The following is a 27,764-nucleotide window of genomic DNA, read 5'->3' on the forward strand; positions in this document are numbered from 1 at the left end:
AAAGTTCCTAGTTTATTCTGTTTTGCCCAGTCACATTCCCAGTTTTACGTGCACTGGTTGTTTTGAGAAGTTGCTTATATCAGAGGTGCACTGTGATTATGGCCCAAAGATAAATATACGAAACCTCTGTTCTGTTTGTGAAGTGGGCTATTCCTTAACTTTCGGAGACTTGCATAACAACCACCGCTGTTGTAGTTGTTTTTGTTGTTGTTGTTGTTGTTTTTTTCCCGTTAAGTAACTATGTGTTTTGATGTGATAGTGTATCTAAGGAAAAAGAGTTGGTCATTTCAGCCAATTAAACCATTTAAGGAATCTCGGTTAAAACAGTTTTGTTCGAAATCACAAGTTCGTGTTTGAGTTAAACTATTTCAGCGATTTGAAGTTGATAATTCCTTACCTGTTTTGAATGCTGGGCGTTTCACATCTGCTATTTTAGGATTTCAAATTTCCCGCGCACCGCCATGTTTATTTTTGTAAAGTTTGATGGGAAATTATGACGTCAATGCGTGGTTGGTCGTTGTTAAAATGCAGCATTGCGTGAATCTAGATTTATAAAAGCGCCTCTAATCATTTATGATTTATATTCCGGATGTGAATATGTTCAGTTCCAAGGGAAAATATTCATCTGTGGACTCCATATTGAGATCTTTGACCGATCTTAAAGTAAACATGGCGACGCCCAGGTGATTTAAATTGATGATCAAACACTTCGTATTCGAACCGATTGCAGAGATATTACCTTAAAACCCCAGGAACAGTTAAAGACAACCATCAGGTATACTTTGGAACTTGAACTGCCTCTTAACCAAGATTCCCTTTAAGGACTAGACTCTTTCTGTATGCACATTAGATAGCGAGAGACGTTTCATGTTTGGTCGGTTCTGCAATCTCATTGCATTATTTATTAGGACTCTCTTTAGTACAGAATTCTATGATTCGAAAGATGTTAATGTGCGTTGTTTTTATTGCTTACAAGGTGGAATAAAACTACTGAATAGGCGGCCTGTACCATGCTCGATCTTGTTAAGCCTGGCAAAACTACTGACGGACCTGGCCACAGTTGAGTGTGAGCTCTTTCCCCTACTCCCTTGGTAGTTTTGCCAGGCAATGCAAGATGGCGGTTGAGCAAATTTGTCTGACATCTTTATTGAGAAAATGGAGGCTTTTGGCAGCAAGTGTTTATGAATAAAATATGATCTCTAAGGGACAAAATGAGTTTTGTAAACTTGTAATAATTTTGGTTTTGAGGTGGAGGTTGGATGAATTTACGGGTTTTTCTTTAGACTGTACTGTCCTAAAGAGAGGAATGCTTGCAGGCTGAGCGGTCTTGAAGCCATTTTGATCAGTATTTTGTAGATAATGTCCACTTGACCACTTTTACAGTTGTTTGCTTAGTTACCTGGCCTATGAATGCAAGCGAGGCTGGAGGTGACCTTGCTTTGATACAGACCTCTGTGCTTTTCTCATTTAAATGCCAACTAGTTAGCATAAGAACAACTTGATTTACACAACAAAAGCAGTGAGGTCTTTATCAAAACGAGGTCACCTGCAGCCTCGCTGCCACTCAAAGGCCAGGTCACTAAACAGACAACTGTAAAATGGTCTGTTGCAACCACGTCATGCATAGAGTGTATATTTAAGAATTGAATAGGGACGCAGATTCCACATTACTCAAATACTGTAATTTAATAACAAGAAGTAATTTTATTTTATTAATTTAATGATGAAAAGCATCTTGCTGTGAAATTTAGTAATAAGCGCTGTTTTTTCTGTTCAAAGTGGGTTTCCTGCTGGGGTTAATTGTGGTGATGTCCAAACTATTTGCAGTAATTTTCGTAGCGCGCATGCTAATAAATCATTGATTTATATTTGTCGTTCTAACATATTTTGTATAGTAATATCCATTGTTTATATAAAGTAATCGTAAAATTTAAACCTTGTAGATATCAATTTCTGAAAGTAATGGAATTCTTTATAAGACGAATATATTTTATAGCATAAGAATGGTTTTATAATGACGGTTTATAGTATAATGATGGATTAAATATATCAAAAGAGAGAGGTAGGACTACTTTATATTGCTTTTTAGAAAAGTGAAGTATCCAACAAGTCGGAAGAGGGATTGTAAAGAGAAGTGTCAAGCTAATAAATTCCACATCTGCCAAAGTTTACACGCTGAACTCTTCGCTGGATCACAACCTTCCTAAACATTTTCGCGTTAACTTCATTTGGTGATTTTAGAAGGGCGATGTTCGCTGCAGGCTGGCGTCCTTCTCGGTTCCCATAGCATGAAACAGCTAAGAGAATCCTTGCTTCCTGAAGCGTCAAGCCCTGGCCAAACGATCGCAACATTTGAACGCAACATATCGCAACATTGTTGGGCGCAACATGTTGTGCGCGGTTGGCCACCCTGTTGCGACGTGTTTCGACCTGTTGGGTATTGTTAGCTCAAGTTTGAAAATGGTCAAATTTTTCATCCAACATTTGCGGATGTTGCATGATGTCGTACTCTTTTGGTCAGGATCGTGCAAAAATGTTGCCCCAGGGTATGCGCACTAGTTCGATTTGCAAGACCCAGCATGTCGCAACACGTCCCAACAGGGTGACCAAACGCGCGCAACATGTTTCGCCGAACAATGTTGCGTCAAAATGTTGCGATCGTTTGGGCGGGGCTTGCAAATACTGGGCCAACAATGTTGCAATATGTTGCGTTGAAATGTCGCGATCGTTTGGCCGAGGCTTTAGTCGTTTGGCCTGACAACATGCTGTCTCCGTATATATACTACTGGTGGAGGAGAGGCACTGAGCGATGGCTCTCAGCCAGTGACCCTGGCCAGGGTTTAAACTCGGACTGCAACATGCTAACTATAAAAATGTTAAATGGTTATAGTGGTCGATGCGCCCAGCAACAACTAGCTAGTTTTCAGGCATGCCACTTAAACTGAAAGAAACAAATATTGCAAATAATCATAACAGGCTTAAAAATCCCAACTGGTGGGAGGCAGACCAGACCAGTTGGCTATTTACAAGCATGACCGAGGGTCTACCGAGAAACATCTCCAGCTTAGTGGTCAGAGCGGGACTTGAACCCGCGACTTACGGATTTCAAGTCCGGCGCCCTAACCACTCGGCCACGCTGTCTCCCGGCGAACACGTTTTGTTTCAGTGGAATAACGCAAGTTAGAAAGGTGTTTGGTAGACAGATTGGGGTTCAGTGATGCGAAAAAATACTTTTCTCCAGACGAATTTCATTACATTAGAGAATAAAGATTACACATATATCAAGGGTATCACATCTGCTACTCGGCAGTAGTGGCTCGTCTAAGCGTACGAAAGCCAGAGAGGATACATGCTATTCGATGAAGCACAGAAGTAGAGTTCAGACTCCTCACCAACGAGATTGCTGAAAGAGCCGAGGGACCTCCACTAACCATGTTAGTGTACTCCCCCTCACATGAAATTACACACTTCTGCCTACCTCGTCCTCAGCCGTCGTTGTGTTTCGTCGAAATGGGGAGGAACAGGGAACACAGGTTTATCGAGCGTAATGGACTCACAACTCTACGCGCACCGTGTCCCAGTAAAGAAGAGAGGCCTGGGAAGGGGCCACGTTACTGCAGGTGACTGGATATCAACCTCGTCCCCAGGTTCTTCTCCTCGACGATTTTCAAAATGGCGGCTTGTCGGGAGAAGACCTCCCGCCCGCCATTTTGAAAAGTGGAGAAGGCCCTGGGGACAAGTTTGACTGGATATCTACCAATCAGAAGTGGTCTATCGACTTCTCACGACCTTAAAGAAGACTTACATTGCTTTACAACAGCAGTTAAGGATATTTATTTCGCAAATCCACTTATAGTCTACAATTTCTTCCTTACAAACTTATTTACCAGTCTTAACATTAGTCAGCGTGTTGAACAGGCAACAAACCATAACCGAGAGCAAATAACACGCTGTAATAAATATGTACAGAATATGCACTGGAGATTTTAAATGATAACTCCTTGATAAATGTACTATGTATTCAATAATGCTAAGCAACACTGCCTCATGTTTAACTCACTCACGTTTGCTACAGATTTCTTATAGCGGCGCGAACTTTTACCTGCCTACGTTAAACGTGCCTGGTTTTTAAATGTCTACCGTTTAAAAAGCTAAGTTGGATTACATTTGCTTCAAGCGAAAATTATTACTGCCGCACTAATAAGCATTTCGAACAAAAAATTTTCAGACGCTTTTTTTCTTCATTTCGGAGAAAGGCCGCAGATCTCAAAGCGACACTGCGCTCGTAAAAGAATTTTGAAATTAACTTGGGAATCACTAACTTTTGAATGAGCTAATTTGAAGAATGCTTATTTCAAGTTACAAGTTTCGAGATTAAATAATGTTGAACTAACATTTCCATGTGAATTTATAGCATGATACTACGACTCAACTCTGTGACTCTGTTGTAGCAGTTAGAAGTTTGTTACAGTTTAAAAGAAAACAACCGAGGTCGTGTGAAATTTTCTTATTCCAGAACCCGGATCACATGAGTGCTAAAAAGAAGTGACGAGAGTTTGACCCCGTTATATCGTTGTTACACCTTGTCTGAAAGGGAGCTGGTGTCGGCTCTCGCATACACTAATCACCTCACTAGAAAACTCTAGTTTACCTCTCATCAACTTGACTTTAGATCCGATCATCAAAACCTCAGAAGGCGTCAGTTCTTGTCAAGCTGTTTTCCGCAACAAATCGCGTTCCAAGGTTTTTTTCGTTCTGTCATAAGCACGGCGTGGTGTTGTGAAGTCAAGTGAAATTAAGGGCTTCAATCACACCAACAGCAATACAGAGGAACACCAGATATAGACCGAGGTTCACGCCAGCGTCAGCCGAGTTGCAAGCGTCATCGTGGCAGCAGGAGACGGTACAATCGTAGGAGTCCTTTGCAATCTTTTCTTCATCGCACACCTTCTCCATTTCATCGCACAGTCGTTCATCTGCGCACAGGCTTTGCACAAGTCTCATGCGATCATTAATTTTCTGCCAAATCCTCATACAGCGGTCTCCAACTCCATGGCAGTCTTTTAAGTATTTGTGGTGGTTCGCTTTTAAAGTGGCCTTGGTACACTGGCTTTCATAGCCCTTGCAGTTGTAACACGAGATATTATGTCCTAAATGACTTCTTCCTGTTGGCAAAGAAATGCAAGTAAGCGTCATTGCTATTTCCCCGGAAATGTTGATTTTAGGTCTTCTGAAACATTGCTGAAAATGGTAGTGGTGATCAGTTACTCAACTTGAAAAATCGCTGACTATTCCCCCTAAAACTAACCCTAACAGGGTCTGAGAGGTATGAAGCCCGGTAAGTGTACGGAGCCCGGTGAATGCCACCATAATTCTTCTTTCTTTTTGTAGCGTTTGGTCGACTTTTTTGGCGAGTTTTTAGTCGACTTTTTTGACGAGTTTTTTTGTCGAATTTTTCATAATGAGTTTTCCTAACGCGTAGGTTGATAGCATGAAATAATCCTAGAAACAACAAAATCTCTGACTACTCCAAGCCAAGATGAAAATAGCGTTCAATGATATCATTATGTCTACCACAGTAATCTTGCAATGGGAATATAGTCTGGAAGCCGAACACCCGCACATGTCGATGTTATCAAAGTAACTGTAAAACGCGCAAAAAAAAAAAAAAAAAAACACACGGCCATGCTGGCCAGCATCTAAAAGAGCTAGCCCAACACGAATGCATGCATGCATATAAAACAGTTGACAGAAATGGTTTCATGAACAATTTAGGGTGCGTTCCTTTGGGGTGATCCGGATCAGGATCAGTGATCCAAGATCCCTCAGATCATGGTGCATCAAAGCATAGTTAGTGGAGGGGTCCCCTCCACTAACTATGATCAAAGGAAGCGATGAATCCACTCTGGTCACGGATTCATTGGTTCCTTTGATGTACCATGATCCGGAGTGATCTTGGATCACTGATTCTGATCCAGATCACCCCGAAGGAACGCACCCTTACTCTTTTATTTTAATCAGGAATAAGTCAAAAAAAGGTCGAAAGTAAAGTTTACTCAAAACTCGACACAGAACTGAAGTAGACAGAAACCTCGATACAAAACTCATCAAAAAACGCAACACAGAAGTCGACAAAAACACTCGTGAAAAACTCAACAGAAAACTCGCCAAAAAAAATGTTCTCCAAAAAGTCGCCAAAAGCCCACCAAAAACTTGACTGAAAGCTCGAAAAAAAGAGTAATAACCATGGCACTTACCGGACTCCGTAGTTAACAAATTCTTCGCTACTTTTCGCACAAAGATTTCCCTTTTTTACCGAACATTGAACTCTAGTAAAGAGGGTTCTAGCGAGTTTTAACATGAAAATTGTATTGTCACAAGCGCGACCGGCAGTTCAATCACTCAAACGCGAACGATCCAAATCGGTTGTCTCGCCTGATCGCCTGATTACAGATGAACGACCGTGTTAAACAGGAGGGACGTTATTTTAAAAACAATGCAAAGAGATGACGAATATATATATATATACACCTGAGTGACAAAATGTTGTCCGAACAAAAGTGTGAACTACAAACGAAAGCTTGATAGAAAGATCACAAACAAAGGAAATTGAATACCATGTTTATTCATTTCTTTTGTTTGTGTCCTCTAGGCCTCATTATCAAGCTGAATGTGGCCTATTATGGAAAGACTGAAAAAGCGTGTACGTGATCATGAATATTCAAGACTGTTTCCTCGTCGCATTTAATTATCCTGTGTTATCACAGGTCAGCTGCGTAAAGTGGTGAGTTACTACGTCTGAGAGATTAGAAAATGTAGCTTTATTTCTCAAGTTAGGCATTCCGTCCACACTAATCCGGACCAAAAACGGAGCTTTTCCAAAACGCTCTTCAAACCGTGGGAATTTGAAAACGCTGGGTTTGCGGTTTAGCGTGGGCGGAAAACATTTTAAAAGGGAGGTTTTCGAAAAACGATAACGTCACGATATTAATCATGTGATTAAGTGTTAAAAGGCGCACTCAAGCTTTTCTGCTGTCGGTGATTACTGGGTTTTTAATTTTTTTTGGACGGGGCCTCAGAAAAGCATGGGAACTACCCATGCCTTCCCAGAGGTAGCTAGGTTAGAAAACAAAAGAACATTTGAACGCTGAGAGCTTCGAGATATGTTCAAGTTTGCAACAGTTAGTGAACACGAACTATAAAGAATAGATCAAGTCAGCGACAGACTGTTCATTTAGAGTGAAAAGTAACTTCGATTGTCATACCAATTACTTCACGTCAGCTGGGCATACGTATTCACTCAGTCTACCGGCCCAAGGGATTGAAAGCGTCAGCGAAAATTAATCGAGTCACTAATTTAACTTAAAATGATAGCACGATTTATGTTACCATTAGCGAAACCCCACAATTTTGTAAATTTTTACCATCCCTGTTTTGAGTCTAATTACAGCTGTGCCAAATCGACTGTAGCGTCACTTAAGTAACCAGTCCGTCGGCTTGTCAGCATTATTTTCTAAACTCTCTCGAACCATGCACTGGATGTAGCTCTCCATGCAAAACAATAACAATTATTTAGACTTTTTCGGTAAATTATGAAGAGTAGACAAGACAGAGGTTGTACCTTGGGACAAAACGAAAACCTACAACCGATGGTTTCAGGATGTGGTTTCTGTGGTCTGAAGATATCGCTCTTCATTGGTTATAACAAAATAAGCATGCCAGACATATTTTAGATCTTCACGGTTTTATAAGCTTGACGGGGTAAAATGGTGCGAAGCATTTGAATTTAGTCTTCTTGTTCAACAGGAAACTCGGAAATGTTTCTTACATACTTTTAAAATAGAGGGAAATGGTTAGGAAACCTGGCAAAGTTCTTTGTTGTATGTTTCTGTGTGCTTCTTTGGGGGTTGACCCTGCACAAATTACAAAAGTTGGTTATGTGCGCTTATACAACTAACCAGTAGAAGCATTGTGATTATGTAATACATGCATAGTCTGTGAACATAAAACAAAGGATGTGCAGGGTCAAAGTCCTGCCAACATAAATCGAGTAGAGCACCTACAGACCTTAAAAAACGTTATATTAAACAAAGAGATCTTTTTGGCGACTATGAATGAAGGCTCTCGGTATGATGTGCAAGATTAGCATTTTACAGTGTAGAAATTCTTTCATATGAAGAGCCATTTTTCTATAGTCACTAAAAAATGTACTAAACATGTCAAGGGTTCACGGTCCTCGCTGTAAAACAGAATGCCTATTCCGGCCGCAAGTGGCATTCACACGTTTCCTTCTGCAGCCATCAAATCATGTTTCTCCAAAGTCATTTTTTCCTCGCGGTACGGTCTTACCAGCTAAAAGGGACGGGCGACTCTAGGATTGCACAGTGGTACTGTACCACTTCCTTATTCTCATTTAGAAGGGTGATATTTGCTTCCCATAGTGTGAAACAGCTTGGAGATTCTCTATTGCCTGTACTGTAATGTGCTTGGGAGACCTGAGAACTGTGAGAGTGAAGTGTCTTGCCCAAAACACAGCTCAGTGATCCTGGCCTAGGCTTAAACTCAAACCCCTCAAATCAAAATCCATGCAACATGCTAACCGTTGGACCAACCTGTTTAGTTTCAACTGAGTTACGCAACTTTGAAAGCTGTTTTAAGATATATTGAACATTGGAGCGAGATGGACAGATCAGTGGGTTCTGTGGTACAAAAAATTGCCTTTGTTGCGACGAGTTTCATTAGATTAGAATGTAAAGATTGTACAGATATAAGGATGTCATATGATCCTCAGTGTGTTAGTCTTAAACGCAGCCGCTCTTTGAGCTCGTCACGTAATCTTCCTTCCTCACGTGGTGGAGCAAAGTTGCGTGACAAGCACAAGGGGCGCCTGCGCTACGGCAGTGTTAACACCTACAAAAGTACGAAATCCTGAAGGGAGACAGGCTATTCGCTGAAGCGAAAGCGTAGAGTTCAGACTCACCAACGAGATTGCTGACAAACCTGGGCAACCATTAGGCCCCACTAACCATGTTGGCGTACTCCGCTGACACGAAATTGTATCACTTCTGCCTGCTTCGTCCTGAGCGTCTTTTCCGCGCGTTTTGTCGAAAAGGCTTGAAACAGGGAGCGCAGGTTTTCCGAGTATAACAAGGCTCAAAATTCTACGCGCACCGTGTTCCAATAAAGGCGAGAGACCTGGGTAGGAGGCCACCCGTCTCCTGGGTGACTGGATTTCAGCCAATGGGAAGTGGTCTCGTGACTTCTCATGACCGTATGTGAGACTTAAACGGTTTTACGGCAGTAGTCAAGGATATTTATTTCGCAAATCCACTTGTGGCGCACAATTTCTTTCTTTAAACTTATTTACGAGTCTTAACATTAGTTGCATTGTGTTCGGTATAACATAGCACACCCTAGAAATCTTAAATGATAGCTTATATATTCAGTCAGTGATGCTAAGCAAGGCATTACTGACACATTGCTAGATTATAACAGGGGCGCGAACTTTTTTTCCTGCCTGCGTTTGGCGTGCTTGATTTTTCTGTAGTGGCTACTTTATCTAGTAGTGACTATTGTATCCTCCTTGCAAAAACACTTATCTCATCGTTTTAAAAGCTAAGTTGGGTGATTCAAGAAAGCGATACCACGAGCGATAATTATCCGTGCCGCACTAATACGCTTTTCAGACAAAATTTTCGGATGCTTTTTTCGTTAATAAATGAGAAAATCAGATTTCAGAGCGACACTGCGCTCGTAAAATGAATTTTGAAATCAGAGGCCGATATTACTACAAATCACTAACTTTTGAATGAGCTAATTTGAATAATTTCCATCTCATTTCACAAGTTTCTCCGTTCTGTCATCATGAGCACGGTGTGGTGGGGAAAAACTAGTGAAGTTAAGTGAAATTAAGGGCTTCAATCACACCAAAAGCAATGCAGAGGATCACCAGATGTAGACTGAAGTTCACACCAGTGTCAGCCGAGTTGCAAGCGTCATCGTTGCAACAGGAGACAGCACATTTGTAATCCTCCTTTTTCTTGAGTTTGGCGCACGACTTCTCCATTGTATCGCACAGTCGTTCATTGGCACACAGGTTTTGCACAAGTGTCGTATGATCATTCGTTATCTGCCAAATCCTCATGCACCGGTCTCTACCTTCTTCACAGTCATGCAAATATCTGTCGGGGTTTTCTGCCAAAGTGGCCTTGGCACAATACTTTTCAATACCCTCGCATTTGTAACACGAAATATGGCCGGAATGACCTCTTGCTGTTGATGAACAACAAAGGAATGCAAGTAAACGATATTACTCTTTTACTGAGAAAAGTCTGTTGATTTTCGGCGTTCTGGAACACGACTGAAAATGGCAGTGATAATTAGTTATTCGACCCGAAAAATCCCTGACTGTTCCCCCTAAAATGAACCCCAAACGGAACCTCACAGGTCCTACAGTGCTTTTCCCAAGAAAATATCTCCGACGATAAACCGGAAGTCTGGAAACTCAGTAATTATAATATCGCCACACTTCTTTCTCTTCCATATGGTTAACCCTACTCACATATCCTTTTGCCAACATGTATTTTTCATCAATTTGCCTTTAAAAAGGAGTACTCGCAATCACGTATTTAACGTTCAGAGCACGGTTTGGAGCCGACCAAATCGAGGATGAACACATATTCTGATTTCTATAGTGATGTGTCCCGTACAAGACACCCCGATAAAACTGTGTTAGTTCATATTCATTAAGTTTCCTACATCTTCTTACTATTCTTTTATGTCACCTAGAATGAGAAACATCGCCTTACCAGATTGGATGATCAACAGAATCACGACCAAATTCAGTAAAAGTTGCTTCATCTTGACTCCCTTCCGTGATTTCAGCATTCTCATCCCCAGAGCCACTCGTCGTTGTTAACCAGCGAGGCCTTGGCACGACGGAAACAGGTTTCTCCTAATTCAAAGTGCGTTTCCTTCTCGAAAATATTCCCTGGTTGATACCTTACTAAAACTGTTCGATTAGGCCACCTACAGACCGTAAAAGACCTTAACAAAGGGATTTTACAGAAGGATACTCCAACTTGAAACCTTGAGCGCTGAAAATTTTTTTGGCTGTGTTTTTTTGGAAGACTACATACAGAATGAAGGCCTTTGAAATAATGTACAAATTCTTGTTAACATCAAGAGTACCTATTCTGTAGCCACTAAAAAATGTACAAAAAAGTAAAGTTTCACGCGCGGTTCCAGTGTCCTCTGTGTGTAAAACAGAATTTAATATTCCGACCGGAAGTAGCATTCATATGAAGCACTTCGATGAAAATTCTCCCTGTAAACTAGTTCTAAAACTAGCTCACAGAATCGCTAAAGTCCTTCCCAAATTAATAAATGAAGACCAAACTGGCTATGTCAAGGGCCGCTACATAGGACAGAATATTAGACTCATCAATGACATCATGAAGATAACTGAGCTGGAAAACATTCCCGGCATGGCGATTTTTATTGACTTTAAAAAAGCCTTCGACACCGTTGACTGGAACTTCCTTTTTAAGACCTTGGAGGCTTTAAATTTCGGCCCTCAGTTACAACAGTGGATTCGAACCTTTTACGCTGACTGTTCAAGCTGTGTAACAAATAATGGTTACGCCTCCGCTTTCTTTAATCTACAAAGAGGTGTTCGCCAAGGGTGCCCACTTTCTGGCTCCCTGTTTGTGCTCTGCGCCGAAATTCTTGCTAACGCAATAAGGTCTAATGCAGGTATCCAAGGAATCAATATTTACGGAAAAGAATTCAAAATTTCACAATACGCAGACGATACCACTGTTTTTGTTTCCGATAGTATATCTGCCCAAAATTTATTCCAACTGCTCAATGCCTTTCAAAACTGCTCAGGTCTCGAAGTAAACAAAAGTAAAACAGAGGGCATGTGGCTGGGCGCAAACAAAAACAACTTGGAGGAACCTCTAGACATAACATGGCCAAAAGATCCCATACTTGCGCTCGGTATACACTTCTCCTATGATGAAGAAGCTGCCTTTCAAAAGAACTTTGAACAGAAATTGTCTTCAATGACTTCCCTACTTAACCTGTGGTACCCTAGGAACTTAACTCTACATGGCCGTATTGTCATCCTAAAAGCACTAGCCCTTTCCAAACTTATTTATAACACCGCTGTCCTCCCTGTTACATCTAATTTCATTCAAAATGTTAATAAAGTTATATCCCAATTCGTATGGCGCAAGAAAACCCCAAAGATAAAGCAAACCACAATGATTGGATCGAGAGCAAAAGGAGGTCTTGGAATGCCTGATTTTGATGCAATAAACAACCCTCTCAAAGCGACCTGGATCCGAAGACTTGATAACGGTTACCCTTCCGCGAGCTGGACGCATATCCCTGTTACCATGTTAGAAAAATGTGGTGGCAAATTTCTCCTTAAGTGCAATTTTGATGTCAAAAATCTCAATGTAAGAATTCCTCTCAAATTTTACGAGAAAGCCTTGTTGGCTTGGCAGTCAATCAATTTGTTTACTCCGTCCTCAGAAGAGGAAATACTTGATGAAATTCTTTGGAACAATAGATTCATCAGGATTGGTAACTACTCAGTGTACTACAAAGAATGGCATGAAGCGGGTGTAGAAAAAATTAGAGATATCTTCAACGGTGACACATTTACATCTTACCGAGATTTCTGCTCTCACTTTGCCCTTAAAACTAACTTTCTAACCTATTACGGTTTATGTCAAGCAATTCCATCTAACTGGATTAAAACTTTGAAAGGCAAATTACAGCCGCATTCGAAGGAACCTACAAACATGGATAGAATTCCCCTTGAGAAGCTCTCTTGCAAACTTGCTACTAACTACCTTGTTGAAAAGAAGTTCGTTTCTGCCACCACCGAAAAAAGACTGAAAAGAGCTAATTTGAACGACCAGCAAATTTATCAAACGTACATGATGCCTTTCAAGGCCACTAAAGATATTCAACTCTCGATGTTTCAGTTCAAGATTGTACACCATATTTTACCCACCAATGCTGCATTACATCAATTCGGTATTAAAGAGCACGACCGCTGTCATTTATGTGCTGAAAAGCAAACAATTACACATCTCTTCGTAACTTGCCCCAACGTCCAGCTGTTTTGGACAGAGTTTACTGATTGGTGGTACAGAAAAAACAATACTGTAATCACGCTCTCTGAAGCACAAATACTTTACGGCATCACAGACACCGTGCCTCTGTGTCTCGGTTTAAACCTCTGTACAATAATTGCAAAATATTATATTTACACTGCTTCAAAAAATGAGGAAGATTATTTCTTAGACGCTTTCTTGGCTATCCTTAAAAACAAAATAGAAATAGAAACTAGCAGAGCAAAGGTGCAAGTTAAACTGTAAATATAGCTAAATATACTGTAAATTGTCGCTTTTTTGTCTTTTTTTTTTTTTTTTTTTTTTTTTTTGCAGTTTTCACTAGTTCTAGTAACCGTAGTAAAAGTTTGTAGTAATTGTCCGCGATTAAAAAGTAGTGTAACGTAAGCAGTTTAAATAATACTGTTGTTTCGTCAAGCATTGTAATTAGAGCAAGTTGTAATTAGCGTAAGTAGCTGTATTGTTGTAGTTTTATACGTAGTTTTTTGTAATTAATAATGTAAGTATGCGTGCTGTAAAACAATAGATAATTAATAATAATAAAAAAAAACAAAAAAAAAAACAAATAAAACAATATCACGATTAAAAAAAAAAAAAAAAAAAAAAAAAAACTAGTTCTAAACTTCCTGAAGGTCTGTAGGAACCGTCACCGAAACGTTTTAATGAGAAGTCAACTAACGATACATTCTGACGGGTATAAGCGTTAAACTTGTGAAAATCCACCCAGCTGTACCACTTCCTCATTCTCATCTTCTGAGTTAATTTGTGTATATTTAGGTGATGATTACATGATGCATTTCAGACCGTGCTGAAATTTCATTCTGGTGAGGGAGCTAGAATATTGTTGGGATTGCATGACGAACCTCAGCTTTCTCTAACTTTCCCCAGTACAAATTAGACGAATTTAATTCAAGGACCCTCTAACAGTAAAATTCGACGATTGTGCAACGTAAAAATCGAATTAGATTTTCGGATTTCGTCCAACGCGTTTTATCCGTGTTAGTGGGACGGATAAAATATTGATAATGTATATTCAGTTTAAATTCCATCTAATCTCCTGAAAAGGAGTTAGGTCTTTAGGTCGTTCAGAATAGAAATTAGTGTTCTATTTTGCCGCTTAGCTTCGTTTCCCTTAGTTCTAAGTCTTTCAGTTTTCAGGGCCCCTCGTAACTGGTGATCAAAATGGCGAGTTCTTTGGAGAAACATTATTCCAATGACAGAAATTTCCAACCGAAATTTTCGGAATTTTTCTCCAGATGATACACAACCTATGACAACTGTTTCTGCAGTCAAATTTACTCGTCTCCCAAACCTTCTTGGCGAAGCGAAACTCGATATGTGAGTCACCCGGCCACTTGATCAACATTTGACAAGACAGTTGGCATTTTTGCAAATTACGTAATAGATGACCTGCTAACACGATTGACGTTAAACCATCTTCCTTCTGAATAATTGCGCAGTTATTACGGGAGACGAAATACAGGAAGTTTTAATTCACCGTTTCAAAGGCGTCATGTAAATTAGCGGTTTCGTGCAATATCCATTGAATCCTGTTTAGAAATCTTTCGTTAACAGTACAGAATGATGGCTGAAAAAAACTTTACTCGAGGTGGAAAAGAGACCGAAATAATCGTAGAACCGTTATGTTCGAACATTTTGACAGGTGGATCACACGACAAGTTGATATATCTCGCAGCATTCAACGTTTTTCTATCCATTACTGCATTTCTTGGGAATACTCTGATCCTAGTCGCCCTTCGCAAGGAGTCTTCCCTTCATCCTCCGTCCAAACTCTTGCTTCGTTGTCTGGCAGTTACTGATCTTTGTGTTGGTCTTATTGCGGAGCCTCTCCTTGTCGTCTATTGGATGTCCTTGGTTCAGGAATATTGGGATTTTTGTCGCTACGTATTTTACTCTAGTTATATTTCCGGCTTTATTTTATGTTCAGTATCTTTGCTTGTACTAACTGCTATTAGCGTGGACAGACTTTTCGCATTGCTTTTAGGACTGAGATACCGGCAAGTTGTAACTTTGAAGCGACTCTACGTGATCGTAGTTACCTTTTGGATTGTGTCCACTGTCGCTGCGATATGTTTTCTTGTAAACCGCCTTATAAACTCTTGGTATTGTTACACTGTCATGCCATTATCTGTAGTAATCTCAGTCATCTGCTACACAAAGATTTTCCTCGGGCTACGCCATCAGCAAAAGCGGCAAGCACAAGTTGCACAAGGCCTTGTCCAACAAGACAATCCAACCCAAACCATTCGACTGAACAAAGTGCGATACAGAAAGGTAGTGTCCAGCGCACTGTGGTTGCAGTTGGTACTAGCTGTGTGTTATCTACCCTATAATGTAGTGTCAGTCTTGTTCAGTGATCACGGTAAACTATCGTCATTCAGTTTTCTTGCTTGGCAATTAGCAGTGACTTTAGTTTACCTTAACTCGTCGTTAAACCCGTTTCTTTACTGTTGGAAGATAACTGAAGTGAGACAAGCTGTAAAGAGGACAATCAGACAAGTTCTTTGCTGTTCACCGAGTTAGTTTAATTTATTGTAGTGTTATGCATCTGTTATTCTTTACAAAATAAAGCGAATTAAAATAGAGTTACAATGGTGGAGAACCTGAGTTCTTGGGACATTGTGTAATGCACCGAATTATCTGGGCTTTACCACTGATGTTTGAAAAAGCACTGCTATCCTTTTGAAATTCCGTTGCTGTTTCCCCCTCCCTTCTAAATAAAATATTGAAACTCAGGAGAATTTGCAGGTACTAGTTTTCAACATTGTATGTGGGGTAGGGGGAGAGGTAGGTGAAGTTGTATTCGCGCGCGACTGTTTGTCTGTTTGTCTGGCGTCTGTGCAAAAGTGCCAAAAGTGCAAATTTGTCCCAAGACTTTTTTCCATGATTGTAGATAACAAAGAAGGATAATCTATGAAATTTAATTTTACACGAGCTTGAGATTGCAAATGTGTCCTTGAATATATTATTAAACACTGGTTTTAAAGGGGAGTTTATATCAGAGCTTCAAAGCAAACAGGAAGAAGCTAGAACCTTCTAGTACTCGGAAGATCAACACCTGCCGCGCTTTCTAATGTTACTAACAACAGCTTTAGTAGCCTTCTTCGCAAAATAAATACAACTTTAAATGTCACTTTTCTCCTTTATCATGTAAACCACATCTCATAATTTCGCGTAGGGGCGTCTTATTTCATTCCTAGTTATGCATTAAACCAGCGTCTACAGTTCGAACTTGACTCTGCTTTTTCAATTTGTTGGTTATTTTGTGCCCAAAAGAACACTGGGTATTTATGACCCGAGTGAAAAATCAACCTCGTTCCCAGACTCTCTCTTCTTACCGTTCTTTCTCACTCCAGGAGGGAGGGAGGAAGAGAAGAAATAACTAGGAACAAGGTTGATATTTACGTCCATTACAACACGATAACAGTAAAAAACCTATTGCCATGAATTGAACGGTCTGTAAAACAAGTTGACTTGCTATCAAAATCATCCGTTTCATGAATATCAATATATGACCTGATATGTTCGACAAACAATAAAGCCAAACAGGAATGACCCGCCTCCATTGAATAATAATTACTTGTCATAAGTTAGACAAAATACGGTCGGGTGTTAAAATTTTGAGGGCGTTTTTAGTAAAACAATTATTCCACTCGCGCCTGTTGGATATGAGATGATAGATAACCTTCCCGGCGGCGCTATGCGCCTCGTTGGCCATCTACCATTTCATATCCAACGCGCGCTCGTAGAATAATTGTTAACTGTTTTATTTTAATTTACAAAAGCTTAAGGAACACTGTATGTACTTATGGTCATGCTAATACAGGTTCGACTGCAGTACTTAAGCAGTGTGCTGTAAACTAACACAGGTCTCTCGGTTTTTTTTTTTTAGTCCAGAGGTTCGAAGGAATTGGAAAAAACGATGGTTTGTGCTCGACCTCACCAAGAAGTACCTAGCCTACTTTGAAACAGAAAAGGTTAGTTTTTGTGATTAGTTCATTTTGAGTTTCGCTCATAAACAGACAAAGCTTCATAAGCAGATCTCTTGTGTTCAGGTGTAATCCCTTCCCCCGAGCGTTGCCTATCTGAGTTTTCCTACTTAGTCTGCTGTAAAATAGCAGGACTTTTCATAAAACCTGCTTGATCAGTGTGAACACCTCGAGAACGCTTATATTGGCAGTTCAGACAGCAAGGTCCGTGTTCGGCAGATTTCCGTTAAAGCACACGAACACTTTCCGAGCCTTGCCATCCGAACATGTGCGGGATGTTTCGAGTTTAACAAAAAAAATGGTCACTCTGTGACGTAATGACGTTACATCATGTTGCTGAAAACTTCCATGGTAAAGACTCGGGAATCAGTGAGTTCTTGTTTCTGCGATAACGCCTTCATCTGGTACTTATTCTCCCGTGAGATTCGCGGTCGCCACTTGCGCCCTTCCGGCATCTTAGTTACCAATCCGTTCTCTTCCCAGGCGGACATCCCAAAGGGAGCGATCAGTTGTTAGGCCATCACCCGTGTCTACGAGCACCGGAAGTGCGGCAAGAGCAAACGTGAGTTCCTGTTTTGTGTGGACACTCCAGACCGTACATACACGATGTACGCACCGACCGAGCACAGTATGAAAATTTGGATGACATGTTTAACGATATCGCCGACTGCTATTGAACTCCAGAGAGATCAAACGTAGTGCAAGTGAAATGAAAAGCCTGTCTGACAGTGCAGCTCCGATAAAGCACCTAACTTGTTTTGTTCCAGAAAAGACCCGACGTTCCATGAAATGGTCCCACTAAAGACGAAGAGCTAGAAATCTACTTCCAAATATGAGAAGAAAGCGTCAAAAGCACATCTGTAGTAGCTCTTCAGTTTACTATACTGAGAATTTTTAAGGAAATGACAGCAATTTCAAAGCGGGTGGCAAAATTTTCCGCAAGCACTTTCTTGAAGTTAGCTATTGAGAAAATATCTTTATCTGTGCTCAACGTAGCGTGCAGAACCTTTTACAGGCAATACTTCAATAAGTGGCTTTAGCAAGTGGAACATTTTGTTATTCTTTTGTCAGTGTGTCAATTTATCATTTTTTTGGCACAATAATCTACTTTAGAAAACCATTAATCGTATCCCACGCCTATGTGAGATATGAATGACCAAACAAACTCCATTTAATCAAAGTTCCTAGTTTATTCTGTTTTGTCCAGTCACATTCCCAGTTTTACGTGCACTGGTTGTTTTGAGAAGTTGCTTATATCAGAGGTGCACTGTGATAATGGCCCAAAGATAAATATACGAAACCTCTGTTCTGTTTGTGAGTGAAGTGAGCTATTCCTTAACTTTCGGAGACTTGCATAACAAACACCGTTGTTGTTGTTGCTGTTGTTGTTGTTTTTCTTCCGTTAAGTAACTATGTGTTTTGATGTGATAGTGCATCTAAGGAAAAAGAGTTAGTCATTTTAGCCAATTACACCATTTAAGGAATCTCGGTTAAAACAGTTTTGTTCGAAATCACAAGTTCGTGTTTGAGTTAAACTATTTCAGCGATTTGAAGTTGATAATTCCTTACCTGTTTTGAATGCTGGGCGTTTCACATCTGCTATTTTAGGATTTCAAATTTCCCGCGCACCGCCATGTTTATTTTTGTAAAGTTTGATGGGAAATTATGACGTCAATGCGTGGTTGGTCGTTGTTAAAATGCGGCATTGCGTGAATCTAGATTTATAAAAGTGCCTCTAATCGTTTATGATTTATATTCCGGATGTGAATATGTTCAGTTCCAAGGGAAAATATTCATCTGTGGACTCCATATTGAGATCTTTGACCGCGCAATGACGTCATAAATTATCTTAAAGTAAACATGGCGACGCCCAGGTGATTTAAATTGATGATCAAACACTTCGTATTCGAACCGATTGCAGAGATATTATCTTAAAACCCCAGGAACAGTTAAAGACAACCATCAGGTATACTTTGGAACTTGAACTGCCTCTTAACCAAGATTCCCTTTAAGGACTAGACTCTTTCTGTATGCACATTAGATAGCGAGAGACGTTTCATGTTTGGTCGGTTCTGCAATCTCATTGCATTATTTATTAGGACTCTCTTTAGTACAGAATTCTATGATTCGAAAGATGTTAATGTGCGTTGTATTTATTGCTTACAAGGTGGAATAAAACTACTGAATAGGCGGCCTGTACCATGCTCGATCTTGTTAAGCCTGGCAAAACTACTGACGGACCTGGCCACAGTTGAGTGTGAGCTCTTTCCCCTACTCCCTTGGTAGTTTTGCCAGGCAATGCAAGATGGCGGTTGAGCAAATTTGTCTGACATCTTTATTGAGAAAATGGAGGCTTTTGGCAGCAAGTGTTTATGAGTAAAATATGATCTCTAAGGGACAAAATGAGTTTTGTAAACTTGTAATAATTTTGGTTTTGGGGTGGAGGTTGGATGAGTTTAAGGGTTTTTCTTTAGACTGTACTGTCCTAAAGAGAGGAATGCTTGCAGGCTGAGCGGTCTTGAAGCCATTTTGATCAGTATTTTGTAGATAATGTCCACTTGACCACTTTTACAGTTGTTTGCTTAGTTACCAGGCCTATGAATGCAAGCGAGGCTGGAGGTGACCTTGCTTTGATACAGACCTCTCTGCTTTTCTCATTTAAATGCCAACTAGTTAGCATAAGAACAGCTTGTGAGGTCTTTATCAAAACAAGGTCACCTGCAGCCTCGCCGCCACTCAAAGGCCAGGTCACTAAACAGACAACTGTAAAATGGTCTGTTGCAACCACGTCATGCATAGAGTATATATTTAAGAATTGAATAGAGACGCAGATTCCACATTACTCAAATACTGTAATTTAATAACAAGAAGTAATTTTATTTTATTAATTTAATGATGAAAAGCATCTTGCTGTGAAATTTAGTAATAAGCGCTGTTTGTTCTGTTCAAAGTGGGTTTCCTGCTGGGGTTAATTGTGGTGATGTCCAAAATATTTGCAGTAATTTTCGTAGCGCGCATGCTAATAAATCATTGATTTATATTTGTCGTTCTAACATATTTTGTATAGTAATATCCATTGTTTATATAAAGTAATCGTAAAATTTAAACCTTGTAGATATCAATTTCTGAAAGTAATGGAATTCTTTATAAGACGAATATATTTTATAGCATAAGAATGGTTTTATAATGACGGTTTTATAGTATAATGATGGATTAAATATATCAAAAGAGAGAGGTAGGACTACTTTATATTGCTTTTTAGAAAAGTGAAGTATCCAACAAGTCGGAAGAGGGATTGTAAAGAGAAGTGTCAAGCTAATAAATTCCACATCTGCCAAAGTTTACACGCAGAACTCTTCGCTGGATCACAACCTTCCTAAACATTTTCGCGTTAACTTCATTTGGTGATTTTAGAAGGGCGATGTTCGCTGCAGGCTGGCGTCCTTCTCGGTTCCCATAGCATGAAACAGCTAAGAGAATCCTTGCTTCCTGAAGCGTCAAGCCCTGGCCAAACGATCGCAACATTTGAACGCAACATATCGCAACATTGTTGGGCGCAACATGTTGTGCGCGGTTGGCCACCCTGTTGCGACGTGTTTCGACCTGTTGGGTATTGTTAGCTCAAGTTTGAAAATGGTCAAATTTTTCATGCAGCATTTGTGGATGTTGCATGATGTCGTACTCTTTTGGTCGGGTTCGTGCAAAAATGTTGCGCCAGGGTATGCGCACTAGTTCGATTTGCAAGACCCAGCATGTCGCAACACGTCCCAACAGGGTGACCAAACGCGCGTAACATGTTTCGCCTAACAATGTTGCGACAAAATGTTGCGATCGTTTGGAGGAGGCTTTAGTCGTTTGGCCTGACAACAGGCTGTTTCCCGTAGATATACTACTGGTGGAAGAGAGGCACTGAGCGATGGCTCTCACCCAGTGACCCCGGCCAGGGTTTAAACTCGGACTGCAACATGCTAACTATTAAAATGTTAAATGTTAAATGTCTATAGTGGTCGATGCGCCCAGCAACAACTGGCTAGTTTTCACGCGTGCCACTTAAACTGAAAGAAACAAATATTGCAAATAATCATAACAGGCTTAAAAATCCCAACTGGTGGGAGGCAGACCAGTTGGCTATTTACAAGCATGACCGAGGGTCTACCGAGAAACAACTCCAGCTTAGTGGTCAGAGCGGGACTTGAACCCGCGACCTACGGATTTCAAGTCCGGCGCCCTAACCACTCGGCCACGCTGTCTCCCGGCGAACACGTTTTGTTTCAGGGGAGTAACGCAAGTTAGAAAGTTGTTTGGTAGACACTAGACAGATTGGGGTTCAGTGATGCGAAAAAATACTTTTCTCCTGGCGAATTTCATTACATTAGAGAATAAAGATTACACATATATCAAGGATATCACATCTGCTACTCTGCAGTGGTGGCTCGTCTAAGCGTACGAAAGCCAGAGGACGACGCATGCTGTTCGATGAAGCACAGAAGTAGAGTTCAGACTCCTCACCAACGAGATTGCTGAAAGAGCCGAGGGGCTCCCACTAACCATGTTAGTGTAGCCCCCTCACATGAAATTACACACTTCTGCCTACCTCGTCCTCAGCCGTCGTTGTGTTTCGTCGAAATGGGGAGGAACAGGGAACACAGGTTTATCGAGCGTAATGGACTCACAACTCTACGCGCATCGTGTCCCAGTAAAGAAGAGAGGCCTGGGAAGGGGCCACGATACTGCAGGTGACTGGATATCAACCTCGTCCCCGGGGCCTTCTCCTCGACGATTTTCAAAATGGCGGCTCCTCGGGAGAAGACCTCCCGTCTGCCATTCTGAAAAGTGGAGAAGACCCTGGGGACGAGTTTGACTGAATATCTGCCAGTCAGAAGTGGTCTATCGACTTCTCACGACCTTAAAGAAGACTTACATTGCTTTACAACAGCAGTTAAGGATATTTATTTCGCAAATCCACTTATAGTCTACAATTTCTTCCTTACAAACTTATTTATCAGTCTTAACATTAGTCAGCGTGTTGAACAGGCAACAAACCATAACCGAGAGCAAATAACACGCTGTAATAAATATGTACAGAATATGCACTGGAGATTTTAAATGATAACTCCTCGATAAATGTACTATGTATTCAATAATGCTAAGCAACACTGCCTCATGTTTAACTCACTCACGTTTGCTACAGATTTCTTATAGCGGCGCGAACTTTTACCTGCCTACGTTAAACGTGCCTGGTTTTTAAATGTCTACCGTTTAAAAAGCTAAGTTGGATTACATTTGCTTCAAGCGAAAATTATTACTGCCGCACTAATAAGCATTTCGAACAAAAAATTTTCAGACGCTTTTTTTCTTCATTTCGGAGAAAGGCCGCAGATCTCAAAGCGACACTGCGCTCGTAAAAGAATTTTGAAATTAACTTGGGAATCACTAACTTTTGAATGAGCTAATTTGAAGAATGCTTATTTCAAGTTACAAGTTTCGAGATTAAATAATGTTGAACTAACATTTCCATGTGAATTTATAGCATGATACTACGACTCAACTCTGTGACTCTGTTGTAGCAGTTAGAAGTTTGTTACAGTTTAAAAGAAAACAACCGAGGTCGTGTGAAATTTTCTTATTCCAGAACCCGGATCACATGAGTGCTAAAAAGAAGTGACGAGAGTTTGACCCCGTTATATCGTTGTTACACCTTGTCTGAAAGGGAGCTGGTGTCGGCTCTCGCATACACTAATCACCTCACTAGAAAACTCTAGTTTACCTCTCATCAACTTGACTTTAGATCCGATCATCAAAACCTCAGAAGGCGTCAGTTCTTGTCAAGCTGTTTTCCGCAACAAATCGCGTTCCAAGGTTTTTTTCGTTCTGTCATCAGCACGGCGTGGTGTTGTGAAGTCAAGTGAAATTAAGGGCTTCAATCACACCAACAGCAATACAGAGGAACACCAGATATAGACCGAGGTTCACGCCAGCGTCAGCCGAGTTGCAAGCGTCATCGTGGCAGCAGGAGACGGTACAATCGTAGGAGTCCTTTGCAATCTTTTCTTCATCGCACACCTTCTCCATTTCATCGCACAGTCGTTCATCTGCGCACAGGCTTTGCACAAGTCTCATGCGATCATTAATTTTCTGCCAAATCCTCATACAGCGGTCTCCAACTCCATGGCAGTCTTTTAAGTATTTGTGGTGGTTCGCTTTTAAAGTGGCCTTGGTACACTGGCTTTCATAGCCCTTGCAGTTGTAACACGAGATATTATGTCCTAAATGACTTCTTCCTGTTGGCAAAGAAATGCAAGTAAGCGTCATTGCTATTTCCCCGGAAATGTTGATTTAAGGTCTTCTGAAACATGGCTGAAAATGGTAGTGGTGATCAGTTACTCAACTTGAAAAATCGCTGACTTTTCCCCCTAAAACTAACCCTAACAGGGTCTGAGAGGTATGAAGCCCGGTAAGTGTACGGAGCCCGGTGAATGCCAGCATAATTCTTCTTTCTTTTTGTAGCTTTTGGTCGACTATGTTGCCAAGTTTTTAGTCGACTTTTGTGTCGACTTTTTTGGCGAGTTTTTAGTCGACTTTTTTGACGAGTGTTTTTGTCGAATTTTTCATAATGAGTTTTCCTAACGCGTAGGGTGATAGCATGAAATAATCCTAGAAACAACAAAATCTCTGACTACTCCAAGCCAAGATGAAAATAGCGTTCAATGATATCATTATGTCTACCACAGTAATCTTGCAATGGGAATATAGTCTGGAAGCCGAACACCCGCACATGTCGATGTTATCAAAGTAACTGTAAAAAGCGCAAAAAAAAAACAACACACGGCCATGCTGGCCAGCATCTGAAAGAGCTAGCCCAACACGAATGCATGCATGCATGTAAAACAGTTGACAGAAATGGTTTCATGAACAATTTAGGGTGCGTTCCTTTGGGGTGATCTGGATCAGGATCAGTGATCCAAGATCCCTCAGATCATGGTGCATCAAAGCATAGTTAGTGGAGGGGTCCCCTCCACTAACTATGATCAAAGGAAGCGATGAATCCACTCTGGTCACGGATTCATTGGTTCCTTTGATGTACCATGATCCGGAGTGATCTTGGATCACTGATGCTGATCCAGATCACCCGGAAGGAACGCACCCTTACTCTTTTATTTTAATCAGGAATAAGTCAAAAAAAGGTCGAAAGTAAAGCTTACTCAAAACTCGACACAGAACTGAAGTAGACAGAAACCTCGATACAAAACTCATCAAAAAATGCAACACAGAAGTCGACAAAAACACTCGTGAAAAACTCAACAGAAAACTCGCCAAAAAAAATGTTCTCCAAAAAGTCGCCAAAAGCCCACCAAAAACTTGACTGAAAGCTCGAAAAAAAGAGTAATAACCATGGCACTTACCGGACTCCGTAGTTAACAAATTCTTCGCTACTTTTCGCACAAAGATTTCCCTTTTTTACCGAACATTGAACTCTAGTAAAGAGGGTTCTAGCGAGTTTTAACATGAAAATTGTATTGTCACAAGCGCGACCGGCAGTTCAATCACTCAAACGCGAACGATCCAAATCGGTTGTCTCGCCTGATCGCCTGATTACAGATGAACGACCGTGTTAAACAGGAGGGACGTTATTTTAAAAACAATGCGAAGAGATGACGAATACATACATATATATATATATATATATATATATATATATATATATATATATATATATATATATATATATATATATATATATATATATATATATATATATATATATATATATAACTAACTGCAGACTGTACTGTTTCGGCCTTCTGGGCCTCATCAGTGCAGTGCTGAAGACTAGGATGGAGGCTAAGCTTAAAAAGCCGCCCCAAATACTACACATGTGGTAGTATCTAAGCCGTTACCAGAGTGCTCAAACTATATATATATATATATATATATATATATATATATATGAGTAATAACGAAGAGGCAAGATTTGCTGTTACTCCGAGTTTCGTGCTTACGCACTCATCAGACAGTATTTAATGATAAGCATTCCTATCAACTAGATATATATACACGGTATTAAACAATAGGCTAATTGCTGGACTAGTTGCATTACAATAAGTGATAGTTGTACTGGAAAACAATAGGTGTGAAGACAGAAATTACGGGGACGAGTATAAACTGCGTGGGTGCAGTACAATATAAAGAAAGTGTCAAGCGTTCTTCAAGTAGAATTTGTTCTCGTGCCGGCATTTAGAAATAAGTTCTGATCTTTTGTTTAGTAGATTGTCGTTGCTATGTTTGATAATCATTAGTTTTTCTGTGAGGCAGAGGTCGCATCGTTTGGAAATGTTGTTGTAGGGTCTTGCACGGCTAATAATTGACCATTTGATGTTGAAGTCTTGTTTTTTGTCGTGTAGTTGCCAGATGTATTTAGAAAGCTCGGTGCTGTTGATGTGTTTTCTGTGCTTAAATGTGGATTTGTGCTGCGAGAATCTCTGTTTGAATGTTCCTTCTGTCAGTCCAATGTAGTTCTTGGTTGTGTTGTTAGTTGTAACTTGTGCGTTGTAGATTACACTGGGAGTCAGGCATTTGTTGTCTAGCGGGCATTGGTCTTTTTTGCGGCAGTTGCATTGCTCTCCGGTGATTGCGTTGGCGTTGTTGTCGGCGTTTGTTATTTTCATGTTGTGTTTGTTGATTACTGTTTTCATGTTGTCCATGCAACTGTAGCTGACTTTGACGTTGTTTTTGTTGAAGAGGCTGTGGTATTTATGTTGGTTCGGAAAGTGCTTAGATATGAGCTTCAGGAATGTTCTACCGATGTTTGTCTTTACGTTTTTACTAAATGGAGGGTTGTACCATATAATGTTTCTTTGTCTGTTGCGTCGGGGGCGTGTTGGTTGATTGTCTTCGTTGTAAATTAGTGTTTCAGAGTATCCGCTGGCTTTCAAAGCAGTTTCGTAGATTGGTTTGGCCTTGTTGAATTCGTGTTCGTTGCATGAGTTGGCGGAAATACGGCGATTGATGGATGCTGGAAGTTGCTTTATTATGTTAGGTGGGTGGTTAGACTTTGTGTTGATGTACTGCGGCTCGTCGTTAGGCTTTCTGTAGGGGCAGTAGGTACCTTTTGTAAGATCGAAGGTGACGTCCAGGTAGTTAACAATTTTCATGTTAGTCTGTATGGTAATGTTAAGTCCATATGTCTTGAAGCGTCTTGTTATGTCCTTCCTTGTACGGTCTGCTTGAGGTCCGGAGATGTTTTTGAAGATGGCAAGTCCGTCGTCTCTGTAAAGCCCGATGTTGTCTATCCCGTATATGTTACACAGGTCGTCGAGGATGAATAAGCCTACGAGCTCGCATACTTCGGCTCCGTCGAAGCTGCCCATAGTAACGTCAAAAGAACTGTTGTTTTTCTTGATCCAGGCGGTGTTACTGTCAAAGAGAAGGGATTTTCTTGAATGCATAATAATATCGATATTATTATGCATTCAAGAAAATCCCTTCTCTTTGACAGTAACACCGCCTGGATCAAGAAAAACAACAGTTCTTTTGACGTTACTATGGGCAGCTTCGACGGAGCCGAAGTATGCGAGCTCGTAGGCTTATTCATCCTCGACGACCTGTGTAACATATACGGGATAGACAACATCGGGCTTTACAGAGACGACGGACTTGCCATCTTCAAAAACATCTCCGGACCTCAAGCAGACCGTACAAGGAAGGACATAACAAGACGCTTCAAGACATATGGACTTAACATTACCATACAGACTAACATGAAAATTGTTAACTACCTGGACGTCACCTTCGATCTTACAAAAGGTACCTACTGCCCCTACAGAAAGCCTAACGACGAGCCGCAGTACATCAACACAAAGTCTAACCACCCACCTAACATAATAAAGCAACTTCCAGCATCCATCAATCGCCGTATTTCCGCCAACTCATGCAACGAACACGAATTCAACAAGGCCAAACCAATCTACGAAACTGCTTTGAAAGCCAGCGGATACTCTGAAACACTAATTTACAACGAAGACAATCAACCAACACGCCCCCGACGCAACAGACAAAGAAACATTATATGGTACAACCCTCCATTTAGTAAAAACGTAAAGACAAACATCGGTAGAACATTCCTGAAGCTCATATCTAAGCACTTTCCGAACCAACATAAATACCACAGCCTCTTCAACAAAAACAACGTCAAAGTCAGCTACAGTTGCATGGACAACATGAAAACAGTAATCAACAAACACAACATGAAAATAACAAACGCCGACAACAACGCCAACGCAATCACCGGAGAGCAATGCAACTGCCGCAAAAAAGACCAATGCCCGCTAGACAACAAATGCCTGACTCCCAGTGTAATCTACAACGCACAAGTTACAACTAACAACACAACCAAGAACTACATTGGACTGACAGAAGGAACATTCAAACAGAGATTCTCGCAGCACAAATCCACATTTAAGCACAGAAAACACATCAACAGCACCGAGCTTTCTAAATACATCTGGCAACTACACGACAAAAAACAAGACTTCAACATCAAATGGTCAATTATTAGCCGTGCAAGACCCTACAACAACATTTCCAAACGATGCGACCTCTGCCTCAC

At 40.6% G+C, this 27,764-nt stretch overlaps 2 protein-coding genes across 2 annotated transcripts in view; one reads left to right on the forward strand and one right to left on the reverse strand.

Annotated features, from left to right (window-relative positions):
• The first annotated feature begins 14,706 nt into the window (after positions 1–14,706).
• Positions 14,707–15,692, forward strand: LOC145485329 (melanocyte-stimulating hormone receptor-like). The gene has a single exon (XM_081464010.1). The coding sequence runs from the start codon at positions 14,730–14,732 to the stop codon at positions 15,690–15,692; it is 963 nt and encodes a 320-aa protein (XP_081320136.1). The 5' UTR covers positions 14,707–14,729.
• Positions 15,693–23,043: 7,351 nt separating this feature from the next.
• The window catches only part of LOC145485860 (uncharacterized), a 7,404-nt gene continuing 2,683 nt past the window's right edge, over positions 23,044–27,764 (reverse strand). Inside the window, exon 2 of the mRNA XM_081464510.1 lies at positions 23,044–23,439. Within this exon, the coding sequence (XP_081320636.1) occupies positions 23,060–23,439 (380 nt within the window). The 3' untranslated portion in view covers positions 23,044–23,059. The remainder of the gene's footprint in view (positions 23,440–27,764) is intronic.

Source organism: Orbicella franksi, chromosome 4 (assembly GCF_964199315.1).
Source record: "Orbicella franksi chromosome 4, jaOrbFran1.1, whole genome shotgun sequence".
In the NCBI taxonomy this organism is placed as follows: Eukaryota; Metazoa; Cnidaria; class Anthozoa; order Scleractinia; family Merulinidae; genus Orbicella; species Orbicella franksi.

Bases quoted from the DNA above. Each gene is read 5' to 3' on its own strand.
- LOC145485329 (XM_081464010.1), top strand. From the start codon at position 14,730: ATGATGGCTGAAAAAAACTTTACTCGAGGTGGAAAAGAGACCGAAATA.